Source organism: Athene noctua, chromosome 20 (genome assembly GCF_965140245.1).
Source record: "Athene noctua chromosome 20, bAthNoc1.hap1.1, whole genome shotgun sequence".
NCBI classification, from domain to species: domain Eukaryota; kingdom Metazoa; phylum Chordata; class Aves; order Strigiformes; family Strigidae; genus Athene; species Athene noctua.
Window position 1 is genome coordinate 10,087,839 of NC_134056.1, and position 25,657 is coordinate 10,113,495.

The 25,657-nt window shown below is 60.0% G+C and overlaps 1 protein-coding gene across 2 annotated transcripts; it reads right to left on the reverse strand.

The window, feature by feature from the left end:
• Window positions 1-16: 16 nt before the first annotated feature.
• LOC141968821 (syntaxin-binding protein 1) lies at window positions 17-23,641 on the reverse strand. Of its 2 annotated transcripts, XM_074923973.1 has the most exons (20): window positions 23,438-23,641; window positions 11,583-11,632; window positions 11,334-11,415; window positions 10,749-10,825; window positions 10,422-10,500; window positions 9,984-10,087; window positions 9,003-9,151; window positions 8,577-8,661; window positions 8,248-8,378; window positions 7,738-7,845; window positions 7,565-7,625; window positions 6,874-6,939; window positions 6,609-6,689; window positions 5,745-5,883; window positions 5,424-5,533; window positions 5,144-5,245; window positions 3,593-3,678; window positions 2,748-2,902; window positions 1,646-1,769; window positions 17-365 (listed from the first exon to the last, which is right to left on the reverse strand). In XM_074923973.1, the coding sequence occupies exons 1-19, from the start codon at window positions 23,472-23,474 to the stop codon at window positions 1,660-1,662; spliced, it is 1,812 nt and encodes a 603-aa protein (XP_074780074.1). In that variant the 5' UTR covers window positions 23,475-23,641; the 3' UTR covers window positions 17-365; window positions 1,646-1,659. The 2 variants fall into 2 exon arrangements, with proteins under 2 accessions (XP_074780074.1, XP_074780075.1); XM_074923974.1 differs by lacking the exon at window positions 1,646-1,769 and having other exon boundaries at window positions 23,438-23,640.
• Window positions 23,642-25,657: the final 2,016 nt, after the last annotated feature.

Genomic DNA, 25,657 nt, shown 5'->3' on the forward strand with positions numbered 1-25,657 from the left:
GCTCCTAGGTGCTTCGGATAGCTGCAGCTACAAATATATAGATTTTTTTTTTCTTTTCCTCTTTTAAACACAATGCATTGGTTTTCTTAATACATTTTTTTCGGCTGTTGTCCCCTCCCTGTGGATAAAATGAGATGGGGAAGGCGGCGGGAGGGGAGGGGGGTTCAACACAAGAACAAGAGAGAAGCTGGGCCGGGCCAGGGCTGGGTGCAGGATCGCACCCCGGGCCGGGCGCCCGGCGGGAAGGTGAATTCGGCATCGAGTCGGTGGCGGCGTTTCCTTTTAACTGCTGCTTTCTTCCTCTGTTTTATTGAGTTTCTTCAGCGTGTCCAGCAGTTTCTGTGGGGTGAGGATGTGTGTGGACCCTGTGGGGGCAGAGGAAAAGCAGGGAGGGGGGGAGGAGCATCAGCGACGGCTTCGGGACCCCCCCATTGCACCCCGGCCGCCGGCCCCGCTGTCCCCGGCCCCCCCCGGCGAGGCCTTACCTGGCGGCGACAGCCCCGCGCGCCGGTGGAAATGCTTGCGCGGAAATGTACGTCCATGGACGGGGCGGGGGGAAGGTTGCGGGGGCGCGGATAACGGGAAAGGAACAGAAAAGGGGAAATGAAGGAGATGTATGGAGCTGGGTGGGATGAAGCGGGGGCCGGGAGGTGCAGCAGGGTCACTCCTGACCCCTTTTGGGGATGCAGGAGGCACTGGCCAAAAGGCCACTGGGTTGCACGGGGTGGGAAGTGCGGGCAGGCAGCAGGCAGGGACCTTCCGCAAGTCCCCAGGCTTTTCCCCTGCCTGTACGGAGTGTGGCTGGGTCAAAGGGGTGGGTGGGAGCAGAGGGGGGAAAGGGCTCTCGCCTTCTGCTGCCCCTTGCTCGGCGGTTCCCGGCGCGGTGCCAGCAGCAGCTCCCCGCCGTGCTGCCCGCAGCGCGGCCCCTGCCCCCCCTGCTGCCAGGCCCTGCGTGGCCCAACACCCAGCAGCAGCGGCTCAGGGGGACACCGTGACGGGTCCCACCGGCAAAACCACCGGCAGCTAAACCCCCGCACAGGGTTTGGGGCTCTGCGACGTCTGGGGGCTCCTGTCCATCCGAGGGCACCAAGTGCCGCAAGAGCAAATCTGAGCTTCCCCATCAACTCAGGATTTCAGCCCCATCATACCCTGGAGCTGGGGGGGGTCACGGCAGCACCCAGCCTTTGCCGTGGGAGATGAGAAGGGCCGGAGCCAGGACAAGCGCTGGGGTCTGCACCGTGTGCCTGCCGCTGCCTGCTCTTCCCCAGGCACCAAACCCCCAGCCCCGCTCCAGCTGCCCTCTGTGGGCAGCACCCCGGGGTGCTCCGGCCCCCTGCCCGGACCCGGGATGTCTCTGCCGGGCAGGCAGGACCCTGACACACCATCCCTGGCCCCTCTGGCCCTGGCGAGGGGGAACTCATGGCATGAAGGGCCAGGCACGTCTGGCCGAGAGACATGGCAGAGGGATGATGGAAGCGGCGCTGGATGCTTTTCCACCTGGTAGGAGGAACTGCAAGCATTTTCTTATCAGAGAACCAAACGGAAATTAAACCCAAAATAATAATTAAAGAAAGGAGGAACGGAAGAATCAAAGAAAACCCTTCAGGGAGGAAGAGTTTCTTTTTCATTAGTAAGCTGCCTTTACTTGGTTTCTTTGGCTCACTCCATTGCTGGAGCCTGATCCTCAAATGATACCCTAGTAGAGTCCCTGAAGTCGGGGTGCCTCAGGTCCATGAGAAATTTGGTGGGAGTGAGAATGTGAGTAGAACCTGTGGGAGAACAGAGCGGGGCTGACGGCTGCGCCAAGAACCCCCCACCCCCATTTTTTTGGGGCGAGGAAGGACGCGGTTGCCACCCGGAGCATTGTAGGCGCATGCAGGGGACAGGCCCCGGATGAGATGGGCAAGAGGCAGGATGGAGCTGGGCGGTGGTGGTGGCTCTGTGGCGGGGGGACACGGCCGGGGGCTGTGGGAGGTGATGGAGAGGGGCCTGCTGCTCCCAGTGAAATACAAGGAGCAGATGAGATGCTGAGAAGAGGCTCTATCAGGCACTCCAGGCAAGAATCCAGGGACCAGATGAGACAATGAGGGGCTCCTGCCCCTGCCCTACAAGGTGTGTATCCAGCTGTGCTTCCTCAGAATTTTAGGGGACCTAAAAGCTCCTTGCTAACATCTGGCAAACTTCCACTGTGTCCTCCAGGCCTGCCCCACGGCTCCTCCGGGAGCACAGCCGGGGTGTGCTGAGGCTGAACGTGCAATGTGCGTCCTGTCACACAAATGCAAAGCAGGAAAATGCACCTCCTGGTGCGCTGCACGTGCAACAGGACACGCAGCACCGGCACAACAGGAAAACGTGTCTCCTGTTGCATGCACAGCACGCACCGTGGTTGGCGTGCGGCGTGGCACACTTCTTTACTCTGTTTTTACTCCCTGTAATGACCCCGAGGATGTGTGTGCAACAGCAGCGATTCAAGCTGCAAAACTCCCTTCCTCTTCACCCAGCTCTGCTTGAACAAAACCAGCCAGAGAGAGGAAAACTGGAGGCAAAACCAGGGATGGGTTGAAGGACGTATCCTGCCCCTGGGGAGGGGGGGACACAACGGGGACAGCGGGCAGCAGGAGAAGACCTTTCGCAGAGCTCCTGCTCCCGCAGGCATCTGGAGCCGGGAATTTGCGGGGTGGTGGAGGGAGCGTGGGATGAGCAGCCAGCGCGACGGGGCGCAGGGTCCGGCCCCGGCTCCCACTCACCTATTAGCACTTCCCACTTGCCGCTGGCTTGCGTCACCTCATAGGCGCAGCGCATCTCGTTCATGCTGACGCCACCCAGGATGAAGATGATGAGGCGGGGGCCACTTCGGTACTCGCCAGGGGCCTTGTTCTTGTGCCAGTGGCCGTAGCGGGCACTAGAGAGAGGAAGAGGAGAATGAAGGATGGGCACGAGGCAACGCTGAGTTCACATCTTATCTAAATCACATATTAATTAGCTCCCAAATTCCTGCTAGAGCAAGTAAAGTCCATCTTTCCAGCCACGAGTGCTGCTCGCTGTTACAGGTAGGAAAACGAGGCACGGGATGCCTGAATGACGGCAGAGCAGCTCACAGACCTGCTGATGGATTCAGCCCCTGTGGGCAGGTGAGAGATGGATGCTAACAGCGATATACACAGAATCACAGAATCATCCAGGTTGGAAAAGACCCTTGGGATCATCAAGTCCAACCATCAGCCCGACTCTACAAAGTTCTCCCCTACCCCACATCCCCCAACAGCTCATCTAAACGACCCTTAAACACACCCAGGGATGGGGACTCCACCCCCTCCCTGGGCAGCCCGTTCCACTCTCTGACCACTCTTTCTGTGAAAAAAATTTTCCTAATGTCCACCCTGACCCTCCCCTGTTGCAGTTTAAAGCCATTTCCTCTTGTTCTGTCGCCAATCCCCTGTGAGGAGAGACCAGCACCAACCTCTCTGCAATTTCCTTTCAGGGAGCTGTGGAGAGTGATGAGGTCTCCCCTCAGCCTTCTCTTCCTCAGACTGAACAGTCCCAGCTCCTTCGTGCCAACGTATAGGGGAGGGTGGGAGCGCGGGGCACTCACCTGACGGCAGTGGTGCTGAAGGAGGCGGAGGAGCGGGTGGAGATGTACGGGTAGTGCTTGGTGTCCAGCTTGTCATCGATGGCGTCCTGCGGGCAGAGAGCATGGGGGGGTCAGCAAGGATCCAGGCACAGCCCCCGGCCCTACAACCCCTCTGTAGGGCTGCGCCCAGGAGGACTGGCCTAACTTTGTCAGGATTTATCTGCATATATTTGCATAGCCTTACTTTTTGGAACAATTTGGCTGTGTTCCTGTAATAGGGTGCGCTTAGGGGGAGGAGGATGCTTGGTGGCGCAGGGAGGCTGCAGCACAGAGGTACAGCGTGAGGGGTACAGGGGGTGTCTGTGAGGTAGAGTATCACAGAATCACAGAATCATCTCGGTTGGAAAAGCCCTTGAAGCTCCTCCAGTCCAACCATGAACCTCACCCTGACCGTTCCCAACTCCACCAGATCCCTCAGCGCTGGGTCAGCCCGACTCTTCAACCCCTCCAGGGATGGGGACTCCCCCCTGCCCTGGGCAGCCCATTCCAACGCCCAACAGCCCCTTCTGCAAAGAAATACTTGCTAAGAGCCAGTCTTTGGGTAAGGGTGGGGCCAAGGCAGGGTCCTCTCCTGGAAAGCTCAGGGGGATGAGCTGAGCTGGAGGCTTCACGCTTACGATCCACCCCTGGGGTATGGGACCTGGTCTTGCTTCCATCAGCTGTGGAGGGTTGTTGCCCTTTATGCTGCCCTGTGCAGTCCCCTCTCATCCTGGGGATGAGGTTTAGGGGTACCCTGGGCATGAAGCCACCCCAAAAGGGTTTGCATGGACTGTGGTAGAGGAAGGCAAGAGCTGTGTGCTTCTGGAAATCGAGGGAGCTGCAGCTCTGCTTGTCCTTGGTGCCTGGGAGCAGAGGTGGCACTGAACTGCAGTGATCCCCTCCCCAAAATGTGGCTCCAGGGTCTGTCTGAGCAGGTGGGAAATGTCTGTGCTGGGGAGCAGGTTTGGTGCCCAGGACCCCTGACTCTCGGCAAACCCCAGCAGCTTGCTCTGATTCGAGGGGTGGTCACGGAGGGAACGGATCAGGAGGAGGGCACTGCCTAGAAAAAAAATCACTTTTTGGTTCTGCCCAGTGCTAGCCAAGCACGGAGTTTACGGGGCAGCTCCCATGGGTACAGGCAGGGCTGTCCCTGTGGGCAGGAGTGAACTGTGTCCCCTGGCTCAGCCGGGACATGAGCAATGCTGTGACAAGGCCACCCAGCTGTGCCTGCTGTGGCACATGGTGCAGAACAAGGAGCAACCTGTTTGTTACCACGTTTTATATTGTGGGGATGTCACGTGAGCCAGGCCAGGGCTGTGCATCCCACCCGGGGCCAGCATTCAGGTGGGGGCCAGGAAAACCTCCCATAACTTCCCAACTTTGTTTGCAACTGCAGGCAGCAAGCAGCCTGGAGGGCTCGTCCTGGGGAGAGGCGTCCGGGTTTGGGCTGGGAGCACCCAGCTCTCCACAGGTCCCTTCCTGGGTGATCTGAGGTCCCTGCTCTCTCCCCTGTCCCTGTCCTTGCTGGCTCACCTCCATGATGTCCTTAATTACGGGGGTCCATCGGGAGAGCTGGTAGGTCTGCTCACTGATCCGCTCCTTCCGCTCCGGCTTGCTCCGGCGGCGCAGGGTGGACTGGGCAGAAAGAGCACAGGGACACCCTGAGACGAGGGGGCTCCGGTGGTGGGATCAGGGCCACCCCAGAGGGGTGCTGAGGTCACCCCCGGGGGTACACAGTTCCCACAGCAGAGTGGGTGCCATGGCCCTTCCGAGGGGCGAGGAGGGCGGCGGGGAGCGGGCGGTGGACACTCACGTCTGTGATGATGGGCACCCCGAGGTGGGCCATGTTGGTGATTATCTCGCTGTCCTCTGCCGGGATCTGAGCGTGCTGGATCAGCTTGTTCAGGTTCTCCTCGGTGATACCTGGAAACGCAACAGTGAGATGGTGTCCTGAGAAATGCCTCCTGGTGAGGACACTGCCCCTCCACTGTCCCCTTAGGACACCTGGCCTGGTGGTGGTCAGAGAGACAGAGCTGAGCTTTTCCATCTGGCTTATCTCGGCTGAACCGTGAGCTGTTTGCCACCCAGAGCTGCCTGCACGTCTTGCCCAACCCTGCCCAGGTGCCCTCCTCACCGTTCTTCAGGAAGATGTAGAGCAGGATGATGCGGATCTTGTCATAGGTGCTGACATTCCCATCCAGCAGGATGGGGACGATGGCCCTCATGGGGTCCTTGATCTTCTCACCTTCAGCATCAGTGCCCATGGCCAGGTCCTGCAGAGAACACACATGCTCACCACCCCTCAAAGAATCAGAGAATCATCTCAGTTGGAAAAGCCCTTGAAGCTCCTCCAGTCCAACCACGAACCTCACACTGACCGTTCCCAACTCCCCCAGATCCCTCAGCGCTGGGTCAGCCCGACTCTTCAACCCCTCCAGGGATGGGGACTCCCCCCCTGCCCTGGGCAGCCCATTCCAACGCCCAACAGCCCCTTCTGCACAGAAATCCTTCCTCAGAGCCAGCCTGACCCTGCCCTGCGCAGCTTGAGGCCATTCCCTCTTGTCCCATCGCTGATTCCTTGGTTCAAGAGACTCATCCCCCCTCTCTGCACCCTCCTGTCAGGGAGCTGTAGAGGGCCAGGAGGTCTCCCCTCAGCCTCCTCTTCTCCAGACTGAACCCCCCCAGTTCCCCCAGCCGCTCCCCAGCAGACCTGTGCTCCAGACCCTGCCCCAGCTCTGTTGCCCTTCTCTGGACACGCTCGAGTCATTCAATGGCCTTTTTGGGGTGAGGGGTCCAAAACTGAACACAGGAATCGACGGACGGCCTCACCAGTGCTGAGCACAGGGCTCAGATCCCTTCCCTGTCCCTGCTGGCCACGCCAGTGCTGATACACCCTCAACCCGTGGCTCAGTGCAGAGCTGTGGGGCAGGAGCTGTTGGCCCCAGCTGTCCCCACGGGGATGCTGGGGGTGGGATATTGGGCTGGGGGGAGCAGGTACCTGTTCGACTCTGCAGAGCTTGTCCACTGTGCCCTGGTAGTGCTTCATGCAGTCCTCAGCCAAGTGCAGGTGGGTTGAGTACTGGGGAGACAGAAGCAGCGCAGCCACCCTTGTGGTGCTGGCAGCAGCCAAAGGTCCCCGTGCCACCACCCCGGCCCCAGCCCCTGCTTGCGGCCGGGCCCCCTCTGGGGAGAGCTGCTGTCACCCGCTCCCTGGGGGGGCCCAGCACCAGCGCTCTGCACAGACATCGCCCCCCTCCTCGCACCTTGCTGAGCTCCTTCTGGTACTGCGGCATCTTCTTCAGCATCTGGGACAGGTCTCTCATGGTGGTCTGCAAGGGAAAGGGACATGGTCACTCACCTTCAGGGACTTAGGGACCATGACCAGAGGGGACATGACCCTCCCAAGGACTTCTGTCCCCATGCCAGCCCCTCGCAGGGGTCTGGTGACGCCTGCCATGGCATTGTTGGGTCTCATCTGCTGCGGCCGAGGGCAGGGAGAGTGTCTGCAGCTCTGTACTGCAGCAGGGAGAGTGTCTGCAGCTGGAATGCCAGGGTGAGAAATCCCCCGAGGACCCTCCTGCAGGACCCTCGTGAGCTTGGCTGAGGCTGAGATGGTGCTTTCAGCTTCTGACCACTTTTACATCCTATCTTCATTGGTGGCCCCTCACTGCCACCAACTCAGGGGCTTGGGAAGGTAATTGGCTGGGGACAGAGGCAGCTGCTGCAGGGTGGGCAGGGACCCCGTGCTGGGGGCAAACTAATCCCCATGGCGCGGTGCCCTCCCAAGGCATCCCATGTCCCCAGGGCTGGGCGTAGGGCCAGCACCCCAAAGCCATCTCCCCCAGAGCACCCTTGGCCCTTTGCAGAGTGTCCCCAGGACACTCCACTGTGTGCCAGCTCACAGTTGAGCCCCCAAGGTGCCCGTCCCCGGCTTGGCAGATGCAGTTGGGTCACCTTATCGCCTGTGTTCATCCTCTTGCTCGAAGAGAACTCCTTCAGGGACCGGGTCACCTCCCTGGTGAGAGGAGAAGGGCGCAGCCGTCAGCGGGGAGGGGACCCCAGCAGCAGGATGGGTGGCAATGCCAGCCCAGCGTCCCACCCAGCAAACCGCCCGCAGGGATACTCACTGGGACACCTCGGCAATGTGTTTGTGGCGCAAGGTGACCCACAGGTCATCGTCCTCATCCAGGAGAACCTCCTTAATCCGGGCTTCCCCAATGCCGCTTGTCTCATACCTGAGAAGAAGGCAGGGAGCGTCACAGTTGGGATGGAGCTGGGGGGGGTACGCAGTCCCCTCGCTGCTGGGGAGGATGTGTGGCTCTAGGGAGATGTGGGGAGATGGGGGGACATAGGGGCTCTTCTTGGCTTTTATTTCAAGCTGGTTTTGCATCTCGCCTTCTTGTGCCCCTTCAGCTGCTAAATGGTGGGAAGGGATAGGCTACAAAAGCTGCTTTTGCATCAGTCCTGCCCATCACGCTTGTCAGACTGCAGGCAGGAATGATTTCTCCCAACCAGTGACTCGTGATGGATGGAGAGATGCTGAGGCTCAGACCCCATGGTTGAGCTTCCAATTCCCGCTTGAGGGCTGGACTCGTTTGTGGGGGCCGTGGTCGTGGGGCCAGCAGTGCTGCACTCACTTGTAGACATCGTTCTCGATGGGCAGCAGGTCGTAGCTCATTGCCTGGAAGGTCAGCTCGTGCAGCACCGGGGAAGCAGGGTCGAAGCCGCGGTCCAGGATAAGGAGCTGGGATCGAGCCTTGTCCGGACCCTGCAGAGCCAGGGGGAGGTGTCAGCAGCGGGGCCGGGGGCTCCTCCAGCCCCACAGGCAGTCGAAGGAAGCTGGTGCCATTTCGGGTTCCCCATTTGGGGTCTCCAACTGCCGCGTGGCAGAGCTCAAGCAGGATTTTAGGAGTGAAGCATCACTCGAGCATCCACCCCCAGGGCTGCCAGCACCGTCCCTGCTCACCTCACCCATGGTAGGGTCATCAGCCTTGTAGGCGTCCAGCTTGTCCTGGATGAGCTGCGCCAGCATGGCGTTGTCCTTGTAATCCCTGGAGGAGGCAGGAGAAGAGGTCAGCTCCTCGGGGCGGGCAGCTCTTGCCGTGGGATGGGGAGGAGCTGCTGGTTTCCCTGTGCAATGTCCTTGGCTCGTGGGAGAGGAGAGCCCTGCGCTGGTTTTGTTGCCCTTTTCCACCTCTCCTCGTGGTGCCCTGCTTTGCCTTGGTCTATCCTACATGAGATGCCACTTGGATTTTTGGCTCCCACCCCCACCCCACTCTTGAGAGCATCAAGTCTGAGCCTGTTTTTACACTGAGCACGGATGTCTGTCCATCCCACCATCGCTGCTGGGGGGGAGACGGGTCCCGGGGGGTGCCGACTGCGCTGCCCTTACCCCCTGTACCGCACAGCTGGGTACTCCTTCAGCGTGGCACACAGCGTGGCGATCTGCTCAGCCAGGCGCTCCAGGATCGGGTTCTTCATCTGGGCCTTGTGGGGGCTGTAAAAGCTTTGGAAGGAGTCAGCCGAATCCAGGGAGTAAACCTGGGAGGTGCAGCAGGAGAGAGGTTAGAGAGGATGTGCTGCAGGGGATGTCCGGAGGACAGCAGCCCCCCAGGACACCCCAGAGGGTTTGGAAACCAGATTTAACCCCAGATGAAGTCCCCAGCTGAGCCTGGAACCAGAGAGCCGGAGCTCAGTGATGCTCGGGGGCATCCCTTGGGCTTTCAGATGCCAGCTCTGGACCCTGACCCCTTCTCCACCTCCAGCTCTGCAGCACGGTCCTGACCCATGTGTAGTCCCCCAGGGTGAGCAGGGGAGGCAGGAGACCCCCTGCCCACCACAGTCACCTGCTCCCAGACAGGCAATCAGAGACCCAGGGAGAAGTGGGGACAGGCTGCTCCCTGGCCATGCCACCAATAAAGACCAGAAGCCAATTTAGCTGCACGTGAGGATGCCAAGAGGTCATCTTCTGCCTGTCTGTCTCCCTAGAAATGCTGAGGCTTGAGGGGTTAACAGCACCAAGTGGGTCTGGCACTACCTGTCCCTCCCTGTCCCCCTCGTCCCCATGTCCCCAGCACAGGCAGATGGCCTGGGCCAGCTCCCCAGTGCCCTTGGCTGGGGGCCGTGCCAGCGGGGGCACAGAGCTGGCCAATGCAGCTGCCGGCACGGGGCCAAGGCACCACACCTGCTAAATCCCCCGCACGGATCAGCCCGAGAAGTAATCGAAAGGGACAGGGAGGAAGAGCCGAGCAGGGGGCGAGGAGCCAGCCAGGGGAGAGGCTGTTACACAAACCCTGATGGGCTGGAGAAGGACCCAGCGCATTCCCTGGCTGTCCCACCACCCCAGCAGGGACAGTCCCCAGCCTGGTCTCACCTGGGACTCAGAGGGGAGGAAGGCAATGTTGATCTCCGTCAGGGTTTTGATGACCTTGGCAGCACGGGATTTCACCAGCTCGTTGAAGAGGGCGTCAGGACAGGCTGCAAGGGGAGGAGGAGGAGGGTAGTGCTCAGCATCCCTCCATCCCTGCTTGCTTGCATGTGTTCCAATGACAGGGCCTCTCCCTCCCTTGTTTCCTTCTTGGAGAAGGGCTGGCTGCCTGTAGCACCTGCCCTGGGGCGCAGGAATCCGGCCATCCCTTTGATGGAAACCACCTGTCTGCACCCGCAGCCACCCCAGGCCATGGGCAGGATGGGGCTGTCACCCCATCGTCTGCTCTTTCTCCTTCTCTCTTGCCCAGGAGGTGCCAGTGGGGAGCTGGGGGTCCAGGGTGCCCAGGCTATGGCGTGGGAGCTGCGACCCCCGGGTACTCACAGTCAGTGAAGAAGACATGGGCAGCTCTGTACTTGGAGGTGGGGGGATCCTTGAAGTCGTTGATGAGGGAGTGGATGGACTGCAAGAGAGAAGGGTCCAGCTGGGCTGGGCAGGGTGGCACTGCCAGCACCTCAAGAGGGTCACCCAGGGTGCTCCCTCCTGGCACAGGGGAGCTCTGCCCCTCTGCTCCACCACCCCAGCAGCTCCGTTGGCCTCGCTGGAGCCAAGGTGCTTCCCACGGGCACGGCTGCCCGTCCCAGCATGGGCACTCCCCCAAACGTCCCACAGCCCACAGCCATGCCCCCACGCCCCACACTGTGTATTCACCTTCTCCGAAGGGGTGATAAGATAAACGGCCTCCAGGCTGGGCAGCGGCTCCCGGCGCTTGTTGATGTCTTCCACAACTGGGTGGGGGGGAAACAGAAGCCATGGCAGGGAGGGGTGTGGGCAGGGGCGCTCGGCTACACGGGGTTGCTGGATATCCCACGGCAGCACAGGACCAAACCCCCCAAACCCCTCCGTGTCCAGAACGTCCCTAACCACTGGCCCCTGCCCACGCAGGAGCTGGGCTTCCTTCTCCTTTCCAAGGGCTGCAGGAGCTATTTACAGAGCTGACAGAAAATAACGCCTGGTCTGCTCCTAGGACTGAGGTGCTGCCAGGAGATAAGGTGTTTGGGCTCCTCCAACCCCAGGAGCCAAGGAGAAAAGCTGTGAAACATCAGCCTGGCAACAGCATAGTTGGCCAAGAGCGATGGGAGGTAGTGTGTCTCCATCCCAAATGGGATGGGGCTGGGTGGGGGCCATGCCACCACCTCAACTGGTTCCTGCCAGCCTGGAGATGCCTTTGTGGGTCTCCTGGTACAGAGGGAGGTTTTGCCCTTCCTACAGAGAGGTTTGCGACCCGGTACTCACTTGTTATTCCCTCTGTCATGATGTCGGTCATCTTGCAGCAGGAGGAGAGCATGCGCATGCTGAGCTGGTCCACCACCAGCACCTGGGGAGAGGGGCTGTGAGCTGGGGGCACAGCAGGCAGCTGGGGAGCTGCCCTTCCCCACCCCTCCACCACCCCTGGGGGCTCCCTGCCTGCACCTACCCCCTTCACTGCTTCCTCCTCTCCACCCTACTCCCCTGACCCCCGCCCCCCCGGTGTTTGGCACTCACCTTCCATTCGCCCTTCTTCTTCACTTTCCGGATCACATCGTGCATAATCTCTGAAAGAGAGGGAGCGCAGAGGGCTGTGAGCACCCTAAGACCCACCCTGCAGCACCCTGGGGCCCGTTGGCAGCAGTGGGGTCTCTGCCAGGGGCACTGAAACCCCCACCCATGTGTGGGACCATGGCCAGCCTGACCCCCCAGTGCCTTTCCTGGGGACATGGTGAGGAGATGGGGGGTGGTTTTGGGGTGCTCAGGGAGGGGTGGTCACCCCCCAGCCCTGTTTTTCCCTTGTGCTTGGCACTAACAGAGAGAGCCCACATTGGTGGGGAGCCACAGGTTGTTGGAGGGTCAGGGGGTCCCTCTGGGGAGCCTGGGGGCCACCCCACATTGTCTCGTCCCTAATCCGAAGCACTGGGAAAACAACAGTGGCTTAAGAGCTCCTTTTAGAAACAAGAATCAAGCAGCCTGAGCCTGTTCCTTGTAATCCCCTACAATCTCATTTCGCCTCCCGCAGATGCTGGGCTTACACAACAGTCAGGACAGCAGCACCTGTGGGTTCCCCCCCACCCCAGGGACACCTTGGGGCTGTGACCACCTCGCACCCATATTCCAATAGGTACTGGCACTCCTGCCAGACACACGTGCTTCCTCAACATCTGTGCTAGGGACCATGAGGTGCCCCTGTGACCTTGAAGGTCCCCTTTTTACGCCGGTGAATGAACCACCACTCCTCACAGAGCAGGGACACACCAGGGAACTGCCTGGCTGAGCCCGAGGGAAAGAGTCTGTGTCCGTGAGCAGCTGTGCCACGTCCTCCGCGTGGTGCTTCTCCCTGCTCAGACCCTCTGGTCCCAGGGACAGGGATGGAAATGCCCAATTAAAACCCAGTTAAGAAATGTTTCTAAATTAGAAAACACATGAGGTGTGGGGAGCCCATTGTTGAGGGAGTCACCCTGCCAGCCTCAGCCTTGGGACCCTTCCCCTGTGGGACTGACTCCAAGGGTGCTGGTCCCCCAGGTAAAGCTCAATTTGGGTTTATATGGGGCAGTTTGGGGCCTAAATTTGTCCCTTTTTTAGAATAAGGCTTGAGGGAGGTATGCAGAAGGCCTGCCCTGGGAGCACCCAGCCCTAAAGTCTCCTGCTTTTGGTTGATGCTGAATTTGGGCAAAACACCTCATCTTCCCAGTTGCCATCCCCTCTGGGGATCTGCATGGGAACAAGGGGCTCAGGGCCGACTGGGACCTTGCAGCAGCCCTGTGCCATATGGAGCATCCTCACCAGGAGAGCAGAGGGGCCCTGCCAGGCTCGGCTCAGCCCCAGCATCCTGAGGTGATGCTCCCTGGGGCTCCCCGACTCCACTGGGCTCATTCACTGAGCTACTGTCCGAACACTCCCGCAGGATTTCACAGGCTGAGCGAGGCTGTAACACCCCCTGGGCTGCCTGCAGGGCTCAGAGCTGAAGCACTGGGGTGGGGACTGGTGCCAGAAGGGATAAAATGGGGGCCTGTGAGCATTGCTGGTCTGTCTAACCCGATGTAAAACCTGGAGGCAGCTGTTCCTACCACTGAACATCCATCTCCTCCCCAGCAATATCCACCTCGGGGAAGCCCCAGAAGGATCCTGGCCACAAATTCTGGGTCCTGCCTGCCCTTGGCCACATCCTTTAGCCTATCCATCAATAAAGGGGGTGCAGGGCACCTCCAGGCCAGGGAAGTGGGGATGGAAGGTAACTGGGTACAGATGGTTTGTACCACTGAGCCCCTGAGCTGGACACTGCTGGGGGCCAAAAGCTGCTGCCTGCACCCATGCATGCTGCCCACAGGAATCAAGGTCACCTACGCAGCAAAAAAGTGAACGGGGAATTATCCTTGGTCTTAGGCAGGAGCTGGCAGCGAGGGCTGCCTGCACATCCCCGGTCCTGCTCTCTGGTCCCTCACTGCTGGAGTGGGGCTGGGAAGGAGGGATGCCAGCGCATCCCTCCCCTTCCTTTCATTACTCACGTTTGGCTCCTTCCCAGGCTCAAGGATCCAGGAATAACAGTGCTGTTTACGAGGCAGCACGCACGCGCCCTCCATCCCACACCAACAACCTCCGTCACAACCGACGGGGAGTAAAGCCCAGCAGGGCCGTGCCGGGGCACCACGTGCCGGGCAGCGATACCCGCCGGGAAGGGGTCAGGGTCCGGCTGCGAATAGCCAGGAAGAAATCCTGCCCCTAGGATGAAAATACCACTTTGCTCCAAGGCCGGGAGGGGAAGGAAGGAAGGAAGGAGACTGGGAACGAGCGTCCCAGGGGGCCAGGGGAGGTTGCCGGCAGTGCAGCGATTCCTGCGGTGCTCCCAGCACCCCCCCTCTGCTGCAGCAAGTGTGGGATGGGGATCCGGGGCAGGGGAGCCCGAAAAGGGCTCCCTGAGGAGCTGCCTCGGCCAGCCCCGAGCTGCTCCTCACCAGGGCAGCCACAGCAGGGGACATTTTGTCCTCAGAGCCTGGCTTTGTGGGGACTCTCCATTCTGCACAGGGGCGGGCTGAGATGGATGCGTGCGATGGGGGGAGCGTCTGCCCAGCTGTGCACCTCCCGGTGCCAAGAGTGCTGTCATGTCCCCTGGCCTGATCCAGGCAGCCCAAGGGGCCTCCCAGAGCAGAAACTGGGCACTCTAAGGGTGATTGCTCTGAGCTTTGTGGTTTTAGGGTGTCCATCCCCTGGTCAGAGATGGGCCCCCACTGGCACCAGGGGCCAGCCCTGCTCCCAGCCTGCTGCAGAGCTCAGCTGTGCCTTGCAGCCAGGCACAGCCCTTCCCTAAACCAATCTCCTCTCTTGCCTTGACCACGGGTCAGATCTGGTTGCAAAGTTAAGCAGCCTCCAGATCTGCTCTTCCACCGACTGCCAGAGTCAGTTCAGAGCCCAGGCAGGGTGGGGAATGAGGCAGATCCACAGAGCTGAACATGAGCCAGCAGTGTGTCCCCAGGTGGCCAAGAAGGCCAATGGCATCCTGGCTTGTGTCAGCAATAGCGTGGCCAGGGGAGGGAATCTGACCCCTGTGCTCAGCACTGGTGAGGCTGCACCTCGATGATTGCATTCAGTTTTGGACCCCTCACCCCAAAAAGGCCATTGAATGACTCGAGCGTGGCCAGAGAAGGGCAACGGAGCTGGGGCAGGGTCTGGTGCACAGGTCTGCTGGGGAGCGGCTGGGGGAACTGGGGGGGTTCAGTCTGGAGCAGAGGAGGCTGAGGGGAGACCTCCTGGCCCTCTGCAACTCCCTGACAGGAGGGTGCAGAGAGGGAGGATGAGTCTCTGGAGCCAAGGGCCCAGCGCCAGGCCCCGAGGGAATGGCCTCAAGCTGCCCAGGGCAGGGTCAGGCTGGCTCTGAGGAAGGATTTCTGTGCAGAAGGGGCTGTTGGGCGTTGGAATGGGCTGCCCAGGGCAGGGGGGGAGTCCCCATCCCTGGAGGGGTTGAAGAGTCGGGTTGACCCAGCGCTGAGGGATCTGGGGGAGTTGGGAACGGTCAGTGTGAGGTTCGTGGTTGGACTGGAGGAGCTTCAAGGGCTTTTCCAACCTGGATGACTCTGGGATTCTGTGAGAGCATTCTCTGAAGAGAGGCCCTGGCAAAGCATGGGAGGGCACAAGACATAAACCCGACCAAAAGCTTGTGATTACAGGGTGCTGCTTGGAGGAGATGTGCCCATGACCTGCACCTCCCAGGTGTCCTTGCAGCAGCCATTAAACCCCCAGCTTAAGGAAGAGTGGTCAGTTAACGCTTGGGTGGGCCAAGAAGGCAACGCTAAATGCTGCGGGTGACCAGGTCTGGCATGGAAAGGGGCAAGCTGTGGGAATTCTGAGGTCAAAACGTACAGTCAACAGGGTACAGCTGCTCCCTGGAGCTGTTCTGGCTAATGTGGCTGCTAGCAGTGGAGCTGAGGCTGTAAAACCAAAGTTTTGGCTAAGGCCAGAACTGAGAAGGCACCCGGACCTGTCGTCAGAGCAGGGCAATTTCTCGGCAGACTCTCTGGCAAGGGCATGTCTAATCAGGAGAAGGGATGCCAGCACATATGCTATCCAGGATGAGCAATACCAGGGAAGGCATCCTTGAGCCAATTCCGCACTCAGTTATAGGATCAGCAAGAGACTCTCAGGGAAAATGTCAGCTCCTCTGCTCCCCGAGGCCCCCAAGTCAAGCCTGGACACCTCCCGGGAAGCAGTGGTCTCACATCCCCGCATTAGCCAGTCAGATGTTGCCGCCCGTGTCCCCAAACGGTCTGGTCAGCCAGAGCTTTCGAGCTCTAACGTCAGTCAGTGACGCTCATAGTCAAGCTTTTCATCTTGGAGATAAACCAGGTTTCGGAGGAAAAAATGCGTATGCATATCTCACCCAGTGCCTTCAACACTTGGCTTGTCTGGACCTACCACATTGCATCTGTTTCCTTCAGGCTGGAAGAATTTTAATTACAATTTTTACTGAGAACAGACAATACAGACAGCTCTGGACTTATTCTCCAATGTGGAGACAACATCAGTGCCTACGGACAAGGAAGCACATCTCACCCACAAACGGAGGAGCTCCAGCGCTCTTGAGTAATATGGTCCTAAAAGTGCAATCATGCAGATGACACGCTTGAGAGCAATCACCTCCCTCAGCTCACCACCTGCAGTTAGGCTTGTTCTCAGGGTGAAGTGTGGCACAAAAATGACCCACTGCAACGTTTTCAAGCAGGGTCAGAAGCTGGTGACACGGTGGCCTACTAGGACTCAAGCCCATACGTCACTCCAAGAGGCTTAGACCGTGTTATTTACAGCAAGCTGTCCAGGCAGCCTTTCTCCAAGCCTGCCTTGCCTCACTTGCTCATGGCAAAAGCAACCAGCCCCATGTCTCCAAGTGGTTCTGGGGGAAGAGGGACCAACCCTGCCATTGCTTGTGCCCACACCAACAAAACTGTGACCAAGTGCAACCTGTACCGAGACAAACTCATTTTGCGATGCCCCACGCCTGTTATCCTGCTACAGAAAGAGCCTGAAACCTGATGAGCAGCCCTGACCTCCACCGGTCAGTGGAAGCAGTAAAGCCTTGTCCTGGTCACCAACCCATCCCAGAGCACCAGGACGGGTGAGGGATGCTGCAGCCTGAGGATATTTCTGCTCTAGTGCTGACCCTTGGCCTGTGCCAGCAGTGATGGCCAAGCCCTTCCCTCCTGGAGCAATGCAAGAGGCCAAACTCTTGCTGCTCAGAAATGCTCCTTTGCTGCCACATCCCAGGACCTCACAGCCTGCACACCTTGGCCTGACGTGGTAAGGGAACAGCGAGTTGCGTTACGGATGGGCAACAGGCTGTAGAAACCACCTAAGGTCCTACAGGAGATGAGTGATCTTGGCCGTGGGCTTTTCCCTGTCACAGGCAGGGCTCAGTCCTTTCGCTCTCCTCACATGTCCTCCATTTTGGGATCTAAAATCCTGGAGCAGCTCTGGAGAGCCAGATCGAGAAATTCACACTGAGGTTTGCTCGGGACCCACTTCTCAAAAGTTGTCATGCTGCATCTCCAAGAAACATGTTTGGCTTGGGTTGGCTTGGCAACTGCTTTTTTGCTGATTCATTAACTAATTGCTTAAGACAGTGTGAATGTTACATAGATACAACCACGTGTGAACGTAGTGCAGCACAGATTTACCCCTGAACATCCTCAGTGGGGATCTCTAAGGTGCCAGTGTACCACCCCCAATAAAACAGGCTCCATGGACCAGAGGATGGCAGGAAGGCCAACAACCCCACTCAGGACATAGAGAATAACTCAATTTACAGGAGGCAAAGCCTAACTGATGTCCTTCAGTGTGGCTAAGAGTCACCTCAGGGATGATTTGAGTCTGGAGACCACTGTGTCCATAAACCAAGTCTCAAACATCTCCCCTCCAGCAGTCCGTGTCCTTAACACCTATTTTTCTCACTGGATTATTTCTGGTGTCCACCTGGAAGACCTCAGCCTTTCTGGAGGACACGTTCCTTGCGTAGGAACCTGCTGGTGGTGCAGCCCAGGTGCCATCCAGCTGCAGTAAGTCCTGCATGGGCAGAATTGCCCAGGCTCAGCTTCATCCCTTCCTAACCCAACCCTGGATGAGGTGAACATTGATATTTTCACATCCAGAACAGCACCGCACATCTCCCTCAGGGCCACTGGTGAAACACGCCACACGTCGAAGCCACACCGAGCAGTATTTGTGCTACTCCAGGGAGCCACGCAGCACTGTGTTGCTGCTGGGGCTCTAGCTTCAAGGATTAGTCACGGTAATCATAGTACCCTGTGATTAATTCCTCCTTTTCCTATTTGCACTGCCCTCATGAAGGGTGTATGTATTTATACCTGCCGGCCAAACCCACGGGAAACCTGCATAGCCTAAAGAGAAGGAGGACAGAGACCCAGAGATCCTGAACTCCTTAGACATTTTATAACGCACCCAAAAGGAAATAAGGGAAATGAAATACATGATCACACCCACAAACCACCCTCATTAACTGCACCAGAGAAACAGGGTTAAAAATCACAGGGATTTCCACTGTGGGGATGACTCCTGGCACGGTTTCCTCAGGTCTGCACAAGGATCTGGTGAGCAAAGCTTCTTCACCTGGCAGAGTCAATGGGTCACAGACCACGTCAGGTCCCTTTTGAAGGTGTCACCCTTCACTAAAGCTTGCCCTCCTCCACCACGTTTCCATCCCCAGTGGAGATATTGTAGGTGTTGTCACTGTGGCCAGCGTTGGTGCTTCAGTGCCAAGAACAGTCAAGAGCTTGCTGCAGGATGGCACACAGGGGGTGTCACAGCATCCCAGAGGGGAGGTGACACTCTCCATGGGGTAAGTCGCTTTCTCCTACACGTGTGGCTGTGACTTTCTGAGCTGGTTCTTCTCTGCCTTGAACCAAGAGGGAGCAAATCACCAACAAACTGGGGCTCTTCAGGCTCAGCTCAGTGAGAATCCAGGCCCAGGTGGATGCTGGGGGTGGGATGGAGGACAGCTGACGTGCAGCTGAACTGGTCCAACTCTGGGTGGTCTTTGCTGCTCTCTTAGTGGCACAAGGTCAAACCATCTGATGGGCTCCATAAATGACCCTACAGCACGCATGTTGACATATGTGTGTACACACCCATGTGTTTGTGTGTGTACATGGCCAGTGTGGAAGCTCACAAACTAATGCACCTTCAGCCTGATGTATTTTTGCACTCTCCAAAACACAAGAGCCAAATTCCTTCCCGCACCGTGAGTTGGTGGACACAGCATCTGCTTCTCAGCGTGCAACTAAAAGCCATGTGACGATGATTCTCTTTTTAAATGTGTTGATTTTGTGGGAAGGGACGGAATCTCTCCTGGGACATTTTTCTGAGAGGTGCAAGGCACTCAGACCCAGACCTTACTTTTGTTTTTTTTTTAAGGGGGAAAGAGTCTCAGTCCTTTATGCCGATGGCTTTTTCAACCTTCCTGAACATGCCGACACCGGTGGGTGGATGTAGATCTGCCAAAGTGAGGTCTGTCGTTCTTGGTAACCTTCCATGGTCATGTACAGGCAAGTACTTCTCAGCCCCTGGTGTAGACTGTGGTTTGGAGACTCAAATTACTCTGCAATGCGTGTGAAGGTGAGCCCTGAATTTTGCATATATTTTTTCAAGCTTTTTCAACTCAGAGCTGACGGAGGCGAGACAGACCCTGGTGCCAGGGCTAAAGTCTCCAGCAGAAGCTTTGCCAGATGCCCATTCCTGTACCCACACATCGGGCAGGAGGCACTGTGCTGCCCTCAGGACTGCCCGGAGTTGGGGATCGGGAGGGTGGGCTGCCCAGGAAGCAACTGACGTCGGGGTGTGCTCCCACCCATCGGGGACAGGCTGCAGGGACCTGCTCCTCCTCACCCATCCTCTTCACCACCATCTTGAGATCACGGCAGGGCTGGAGGCTCTGCCCCTCTACAGGCAGGAGGATGCCATGTGCATCCCTGCAACAGGAGCAGCCAGCCCTGTGCCCTTTGCTGCCTCCTCTTCCTCTGCATGGCAGAGACCTTGCCAGACTCAGCTCTGGAGCAGCACACAAGCCTTGCACCCTGGGCCCTGAGATGGGCTCAGAGCATCCTCAACAAGCAGTGTCTGGCCCTGGAAGTCTCCCTGTGCCCTCAGCAAAGGGGTGGTGGGATGTGTGAGGTGCCCCAAGCAGCCTGGGCGAGTCATGCACCAGCAACTCAGCAGCAGGTCCCCTGGCTGTGCCCCAAGGCTGGCAGTGGGCCGGCAGCCCTGCCTGTGCCTCCTCCCTGTCCCCAAAGGTGCAGCACGGGCAGCTCAGCATGAGCCTAGGTCCCCGAGTCATCACATCCTGGCATGGGCCAGGCTGGGGTGGACCCTCGAGAAGTACAGGTGGGGATGCTGAGTGACACGGTACAGCAGCGAGTGCTGTACATGGGTACTGAGGGCCCATCAGACCTCATCAAGGCAGGATTTAATCGTGGGGCTCCTTGGTGTGGCTCTGGCAGGCAGGCACCTGGGCACGGGTCAGCTCTGCGGGGGGCTGTGCAGGCAAGGATGCTCCGTGGGAGGATCGGCTGGTGTCTTAGGGGGGAAAGAGGTTTTCTTGCTGTCCCTGGAAGGGAGCAGGGTGCTCCCTTATCCTGGGGCTGGTCTGCTTCTCCCATCTGGCTGTGACAGCAACATGAGCAAAAGGAAGCCCTCGGGGACGTTTCTCTCCTTGCACAGGTGAAGGGTCCGGGGGTCTCCTCACGCTCCGGCTGCGTGTCCTGCCCCAGCCCGCTGTGCTGGCAGGAGCTGCACAGGTGTCACCCCTGCAGCACGGCCCGTCTTGCCTTGCTGGTGATGGTTCAATGAAGTAAACCCAGCCTCCTCCTCCTCCTCCCCACTGTAGGGTGCTGCAGGTGAGCGGGGACCTGGCTGGGCAGGGGAGGCTGGGGGCAGGTTGCCCTGAGAAGATCAAAGGAGGCCCTGGGACAAGAGAAGATGGGAGGAATGTCCACCTGGTGGGGAGTTAGATGAAGATTTTGGGGATGGCACCAGCTCTCACGCATGGGTGAGATTTTTCTAACCAGCACCAGAGCAAAGTGACTGGTTCTCCAGATGGCCACAAACACACCAGGAGAACCTGGTCCTCGGCCATCACCTCCAGGGCCCAGCGCACTCTGCTCCAAACCCGGCCAGATGAAGGCGAGTCCTGGAGGGACGCAGCCATCGCTGCTGGATACTGCAGGGAGGTGCAGGGTCAGCCCACCCAGCATGCACCCCGAGCCTCTGGGGGGTGACAATCTGGTCCTGTCCATCTCCTACAACACTCACCCACCTCACTCCCCCTGCCCACGTCCTCCCACCAATCCGGAGGCCTCCAAAACCCATCTTGTTATGGCACCAGCTGGTCAGAAGAATAATCCGGGTCTGGAGGGAAGCCAGGGCAGAATGCAGCTCTGGAGGGGGGGCCTGGCAGAGTGAGCCCTGGCAACACAGCAGCATCCTTCCCTCCCTCCTCAGGAGGGAGCCCAGCAGAGATACCCTGCCCCGGCGCCAGCCCTGGGCTTGGACCTCCTGCTCCTTATGAGCAAACATCTTCTCCTGCAGGTAAACCTTCAGGGAATCCCTGCCCGAGAGGAGGCTGGCGCAGTGAGGGAGAGCCGGGGAAATCCTGTGCTAGCCGCATTGGTGCCCAGCGAAGGGGGAGGGCTGGTACCCTGCAGACTGGTCTGACCTCTGGGGGAGCAGGTCCAGCTGAAAACAGCACCTCATGGCAGAAACCGACCGACCCACCAAGACCAGGCGCTTCCCCTGGCAGCCTGAGGAGCACCCCGAGCCCCGGCGAGCTGGACCCCGCAGGGTGCTCCTCCGAGGGCCCCGTCCCTCGCTCCTATGCAGCATTCCGCCGGCACAAACCCTGCTCTCTCCTCCCAGACACCCACGCTTCCCCGATAGCCCCGCTACAGCACCGCTGCCCAGCTCCCAGTTATTATTTTCAGTCTGGAATGATATTTTTCAGGGAAGAACAGAGCAGTTTGTCACTAAACCCTGAAGGGAAGGATTGAGCCAGATTTCCGTGATGCTGCCTTGAACCTCTGTGTGTGTGTGTGTTCTCTCTCCCAGCCTATTTCAGCGCAGAGACAATGAATGAAAATAAGGGACATGCAGTGGCGCTGGTCCCTGTCCCCTCTTAGCGAGGGCGCTGGATGAGCTGGATGCGGCCCTGCCTGGGGGTGTGTGGGTGGCTGGTCCAGCTTCCCCCCCCCTCCGCCTGTTTGGGCTGGGGGATGCCTCTCTCCCCACCCCGGCGGCGAGAGGGCCACCCCCCCAAAAAGAAAGCCCAAGAGCCAACCTCCCCAAAGCTGATCCTGCAGCAGAGAAACAACAGGGCATTTCCCCGCCTCTTCCCTTTCGTTTTGCAGCTGGCCGGGCTCTAACCCCCAATGCAGCACCCCAGGGTGCCGAGCGGGGAAGGGGGGGGGCACAGGGATGGCGCAGCCACCCCCCGCACCCCGGGGGTAGGTAACGACTTGGAATAAAGCAGGGGCAACCATCCAGGGGGATCCCCCCCCCATATCACCACCCACCCGATCACACCACCAGCCCCGGCCGCACCATCCGCAGCCTGCGCGGGAGGGTTTCGCTGCACAACGCGGCGGCGGCCGGAGCCACCCCACCCGCGGGGATTTCACCCACGTACACACTCCCCCCACACCCCCCCAACCTCCCAGCAGATTACACACCAGCCGCCCCCCCGCTGCAAAAAAAAAAAAAAAAAAAAAAAAAAAAAAAAAGCCGGCCCCGGCTGGCCACGATGCCACGGAAATAAATCATGCGGGAGGCGCGGGGAGGGACGAGAACGGCTTTTCATGGCTGCGGGGAGCCCGGGGGAAGTTTCCACCGTTTCTGCTCCTGCTTTAGTTATTTTATTTTTTTAATGCGGAGTTTTTCGGTTTAATTTTGCTACGGGGAAGGGAACTGCCACCAGCACCCCCCCTCCAGCCTCCGGCGTTTTGGAGAACACCCCCCACCCCACCCCCCCCCCCCGCCATCAAGGCGTTGAAAATATCATCTTGCAACAGCCGGGGGAAGGAGGAAGCAAACCCGGGGCCGCTCCGTGCCCCCGCCCGCCCCTCCCCAGCCCGCAGCTCGGCCGCCAAAAATAACCCGGCGGATCGGGACCCCGAAGGGGGCCCAAATGCCCGGGGAGGGGGTGTTTATGGAGGGGAGGGGGGGTCATGGTCACCCCGGCATCAGGGAAGCGAAGTCACGTCCGGGAAAATGAAAAAAAAATAAAAGAATCACCATTAAAGCGGGATTTGCTGCAGACAAAGCCGAGAGGCGCCCGGCCTGTCACCGCGGCGGCGCCGGGGGGGACATTTCTGCACAGCCGGACCCCCTGTGCACACCCCCCCGGGCTCAGACCCCCCCGGGGGGCGATTGGGCTTTCCTGGTTATGCTCTGATGGGGCGATCGCCCCGTGGCCATTCAGGAGCCAGAGGCGTTGGGGGGGAGACTCGAGCGCCTGTCGCTCCCGTCTTTCCCCCCCCTCCTTTTTTCACCGCCCCCCCTTTTCCTCCCCTCCCCTCACCACTGCAGAAAAATCCCAACAGTCTCAACAGCCCCCCCACAGAAAACCCCACAAAATACCCCAAGAAACAGCAAGCCCCGACACCCCCCCCCCCAGCGCACGGGGCCGGCTTGTCCCCACGTCCTGCCAACTGCCCCACGGGGGAGTCCCGTCGCCGTCCCCCCCCGCCAGGCGCTGATGCCGCCCCCAGGGTCCGTATTGCGCACCCGCAGCATCCCCCCACCCGCGGAAAAGGGCAGCCGGAGCCCCCCCCCCCATGGCGAGGCGCGCAAGTAGCGCGGCCGCTCGCGGATCTTACTTTCTCCCACCACAGCCTTGAGTCCGATGGGGGCCATGTCTCCGTGCCGGGGGGTCCGCAGCGGCTGGGGGAGGATATTTGGGGAGGGGGGGAGGGGGGGCACCCGCACGCACACACACAGCCGGGCGAGGCTGCGGGTGGCGGGCGCTGCGCCGGGCGGCGCAAGGATGCGGAGGGAGGGCCGGGGGGGGCCGGGAGCGGGCGGCGGGGGGCGGGGGGCCGCGGGCTCCGGCGGCCGCGGCGGGCTCAGCTGACTGCGCGGAGGGACGGGCCGGGGGGGACGGGCCGCGCGTCACTGCGCCCCGCCCCCGCCCCGCCCCGCGCCGCAGCGCAGCGCCCGCCCGCCGCCAGCACCCCCCCGCACCCGGCATCGCCCCCCCCCCCCAGGAACCCCGCACCCAGGAACCCCCCACCTCGCACACAGCATCCTACCACCCTCCCCCAGCATCCTGGCACCCGGCATCGCCCCCCCCCCGCACCCAGCATCGCCCGCCAAGCAGCCAGCATCCCCCCGCGCCTCACCCAGCATCGGGCCCCCCCCCAGGAACTCCGCACCCCGCACCCAGCATCCCCCCACCCCCCCCAGCATCCTCGCACCCAGCATCACCCCCCAAGCAGCCAGCATCCCCCCTCACCCAGCACCACCCCCCCAGCATCTCCCCTCAGGCAGCCAGCATCCCCCCCACCCCCCCCAGAACCCCCTACCGGCACCCAGCAAACCCCCACCTCGCACCCAGCACCCCTCCCCAGCATTCCCCCCGCACCCAGGGCTCAGCTCTGCACTTCCAGGTTTATTTTGCCAGAGCTGAAGAAAAGCGCTCCCGCCCCCCCCCGCCATGGTGCTGTAGGAAACTTGCCCCCCCCGCGCCCCAAGAGCTGCAGCATCTACTCAGGGGGAGAGGCCCTGCCCGGGGCAGCCAAGAGGGCAGTGGGGAGGGGTCCCTATGGTGTCTCAGTCTTACCTTCCATCAAAACACCTTCCCCCCACCGTGCAGGGGATGCAGACACCCCCACACGACGGGCCCCCCCTGACCTGGGGGCAAAGGCTGCACGCTCACCTGGCACCTGGGTGCCACTGGAGGGGGGGTGGGCTGACAGCCTGTCCCCCAGGCCGGGGTGCAGGCTCCTGTCCCCCAGCTGCTGCAGCTGGGCCCGAGCTGGCTCCCAGGGCTGTGCCGAGGGGGTCGGAGTGTTTCTGTGCTCCCCCTTCCACGCCTGGGCAGGCCGTGATGGGGCGAAGAGGGAAAAATGGGAAAGGAGGTGGGAAACGGGCGGATGGTAGCACAGAGCTGGCAGCAGAGCGCTCCGGAGGCAGCCTGTGCCTCCAGGTATAGAGACACAGATGTATACGTGTGGCCACAGAAATACCCCATCACTTAGAGGTGAGTCAGGACAGGGGTGCCTGGGGACACAGGGCAGCAAAGGACAGTCTGGGGGGACGGTGGGGGGACAGGAATGTGCTGCAGCCCGGCCGCGGAGGGTCCCAGCAGCCCCAGGTCAGGCAGACGTGTGCGTCTCAATCCTTTGCTTTAAAACCTGTTCTCTTCAATGCTTCCTTAAAAATAAACTGGAGTTGAGTTTGTCAGAGCCGCCGGACTCTCTGCCAACCACAGGCTATAAATACCAGCAGGCTATTTAAGAGCGAGGTATTTATATTGATTTACCATCTCCCTGTCAATCTTCCTGGTGAGGCCGAGCATCGCTTGTCTGTCGGCAAAAATACAGCATGTGTGGAGCCGTAGGTGAGCTGGGACCCAGCTGCTGGGGGTCCCCGCGGTGTCCCCCCTCTCTGCCCTCAGGGACACTCGGCTCCCTGGCAGGTGGGTGGTTCTCTTGCATCCTTCACATCTGGCAGAAAAAAAGAAAGAAAGAATGATACTTGCTTCAGTCGAAAAAACTAGCAACCGAATCTTGACTGTCCCAATCCGCCGGCTGCGTGGGCCAAGGCTGGGGATGCTTTGGGATGGTTCTGGGAGGGCAGGACAGAGACGTGGGGTGGAGAGAGGGCCGCCCGTGGGCAGGATGCTTTGGCATTGCCTTCCTGACAGCGGGGCCTCGGCCCCAGCAAACATGAGGCGCCCATGGCCAGGAGCCCGCTGGCTTCAGGGCTGGATGGGGGCTGGAGGCTGGTTCCCACTCAAAGGCATTTTCTGGGGTGCAAAACACCTCAGGATGGGGGGTCCTCCAAGCAGGGACCGCGGCCTGTTGGCTACAGGCCTT

Bases quoted from the DNA above. Each gene is read 5' to 3' on its own strand.
- LOC141968821 (XM_074923973.1), bottom strand. From the start codon at position 23,474: ATGGCCCCCATCGGACTCAAGGCTGTGGTGGGAGAAA. The intron at 5,534-5,744 runs GTGAGGAGGGCA...TTGCGTTTCCAG, and splicing joins CTACATCTTCCTGAAGAACG to GTATCACCGAGGAGAACCTG. The intron at 1,770-2,747 runs GTGAGTGGGAGC...GTTCTCCCACAG, and splicing joins CAAGTGGGAAGTGCTAATAG to GTTCTACTCACATTCTCACT.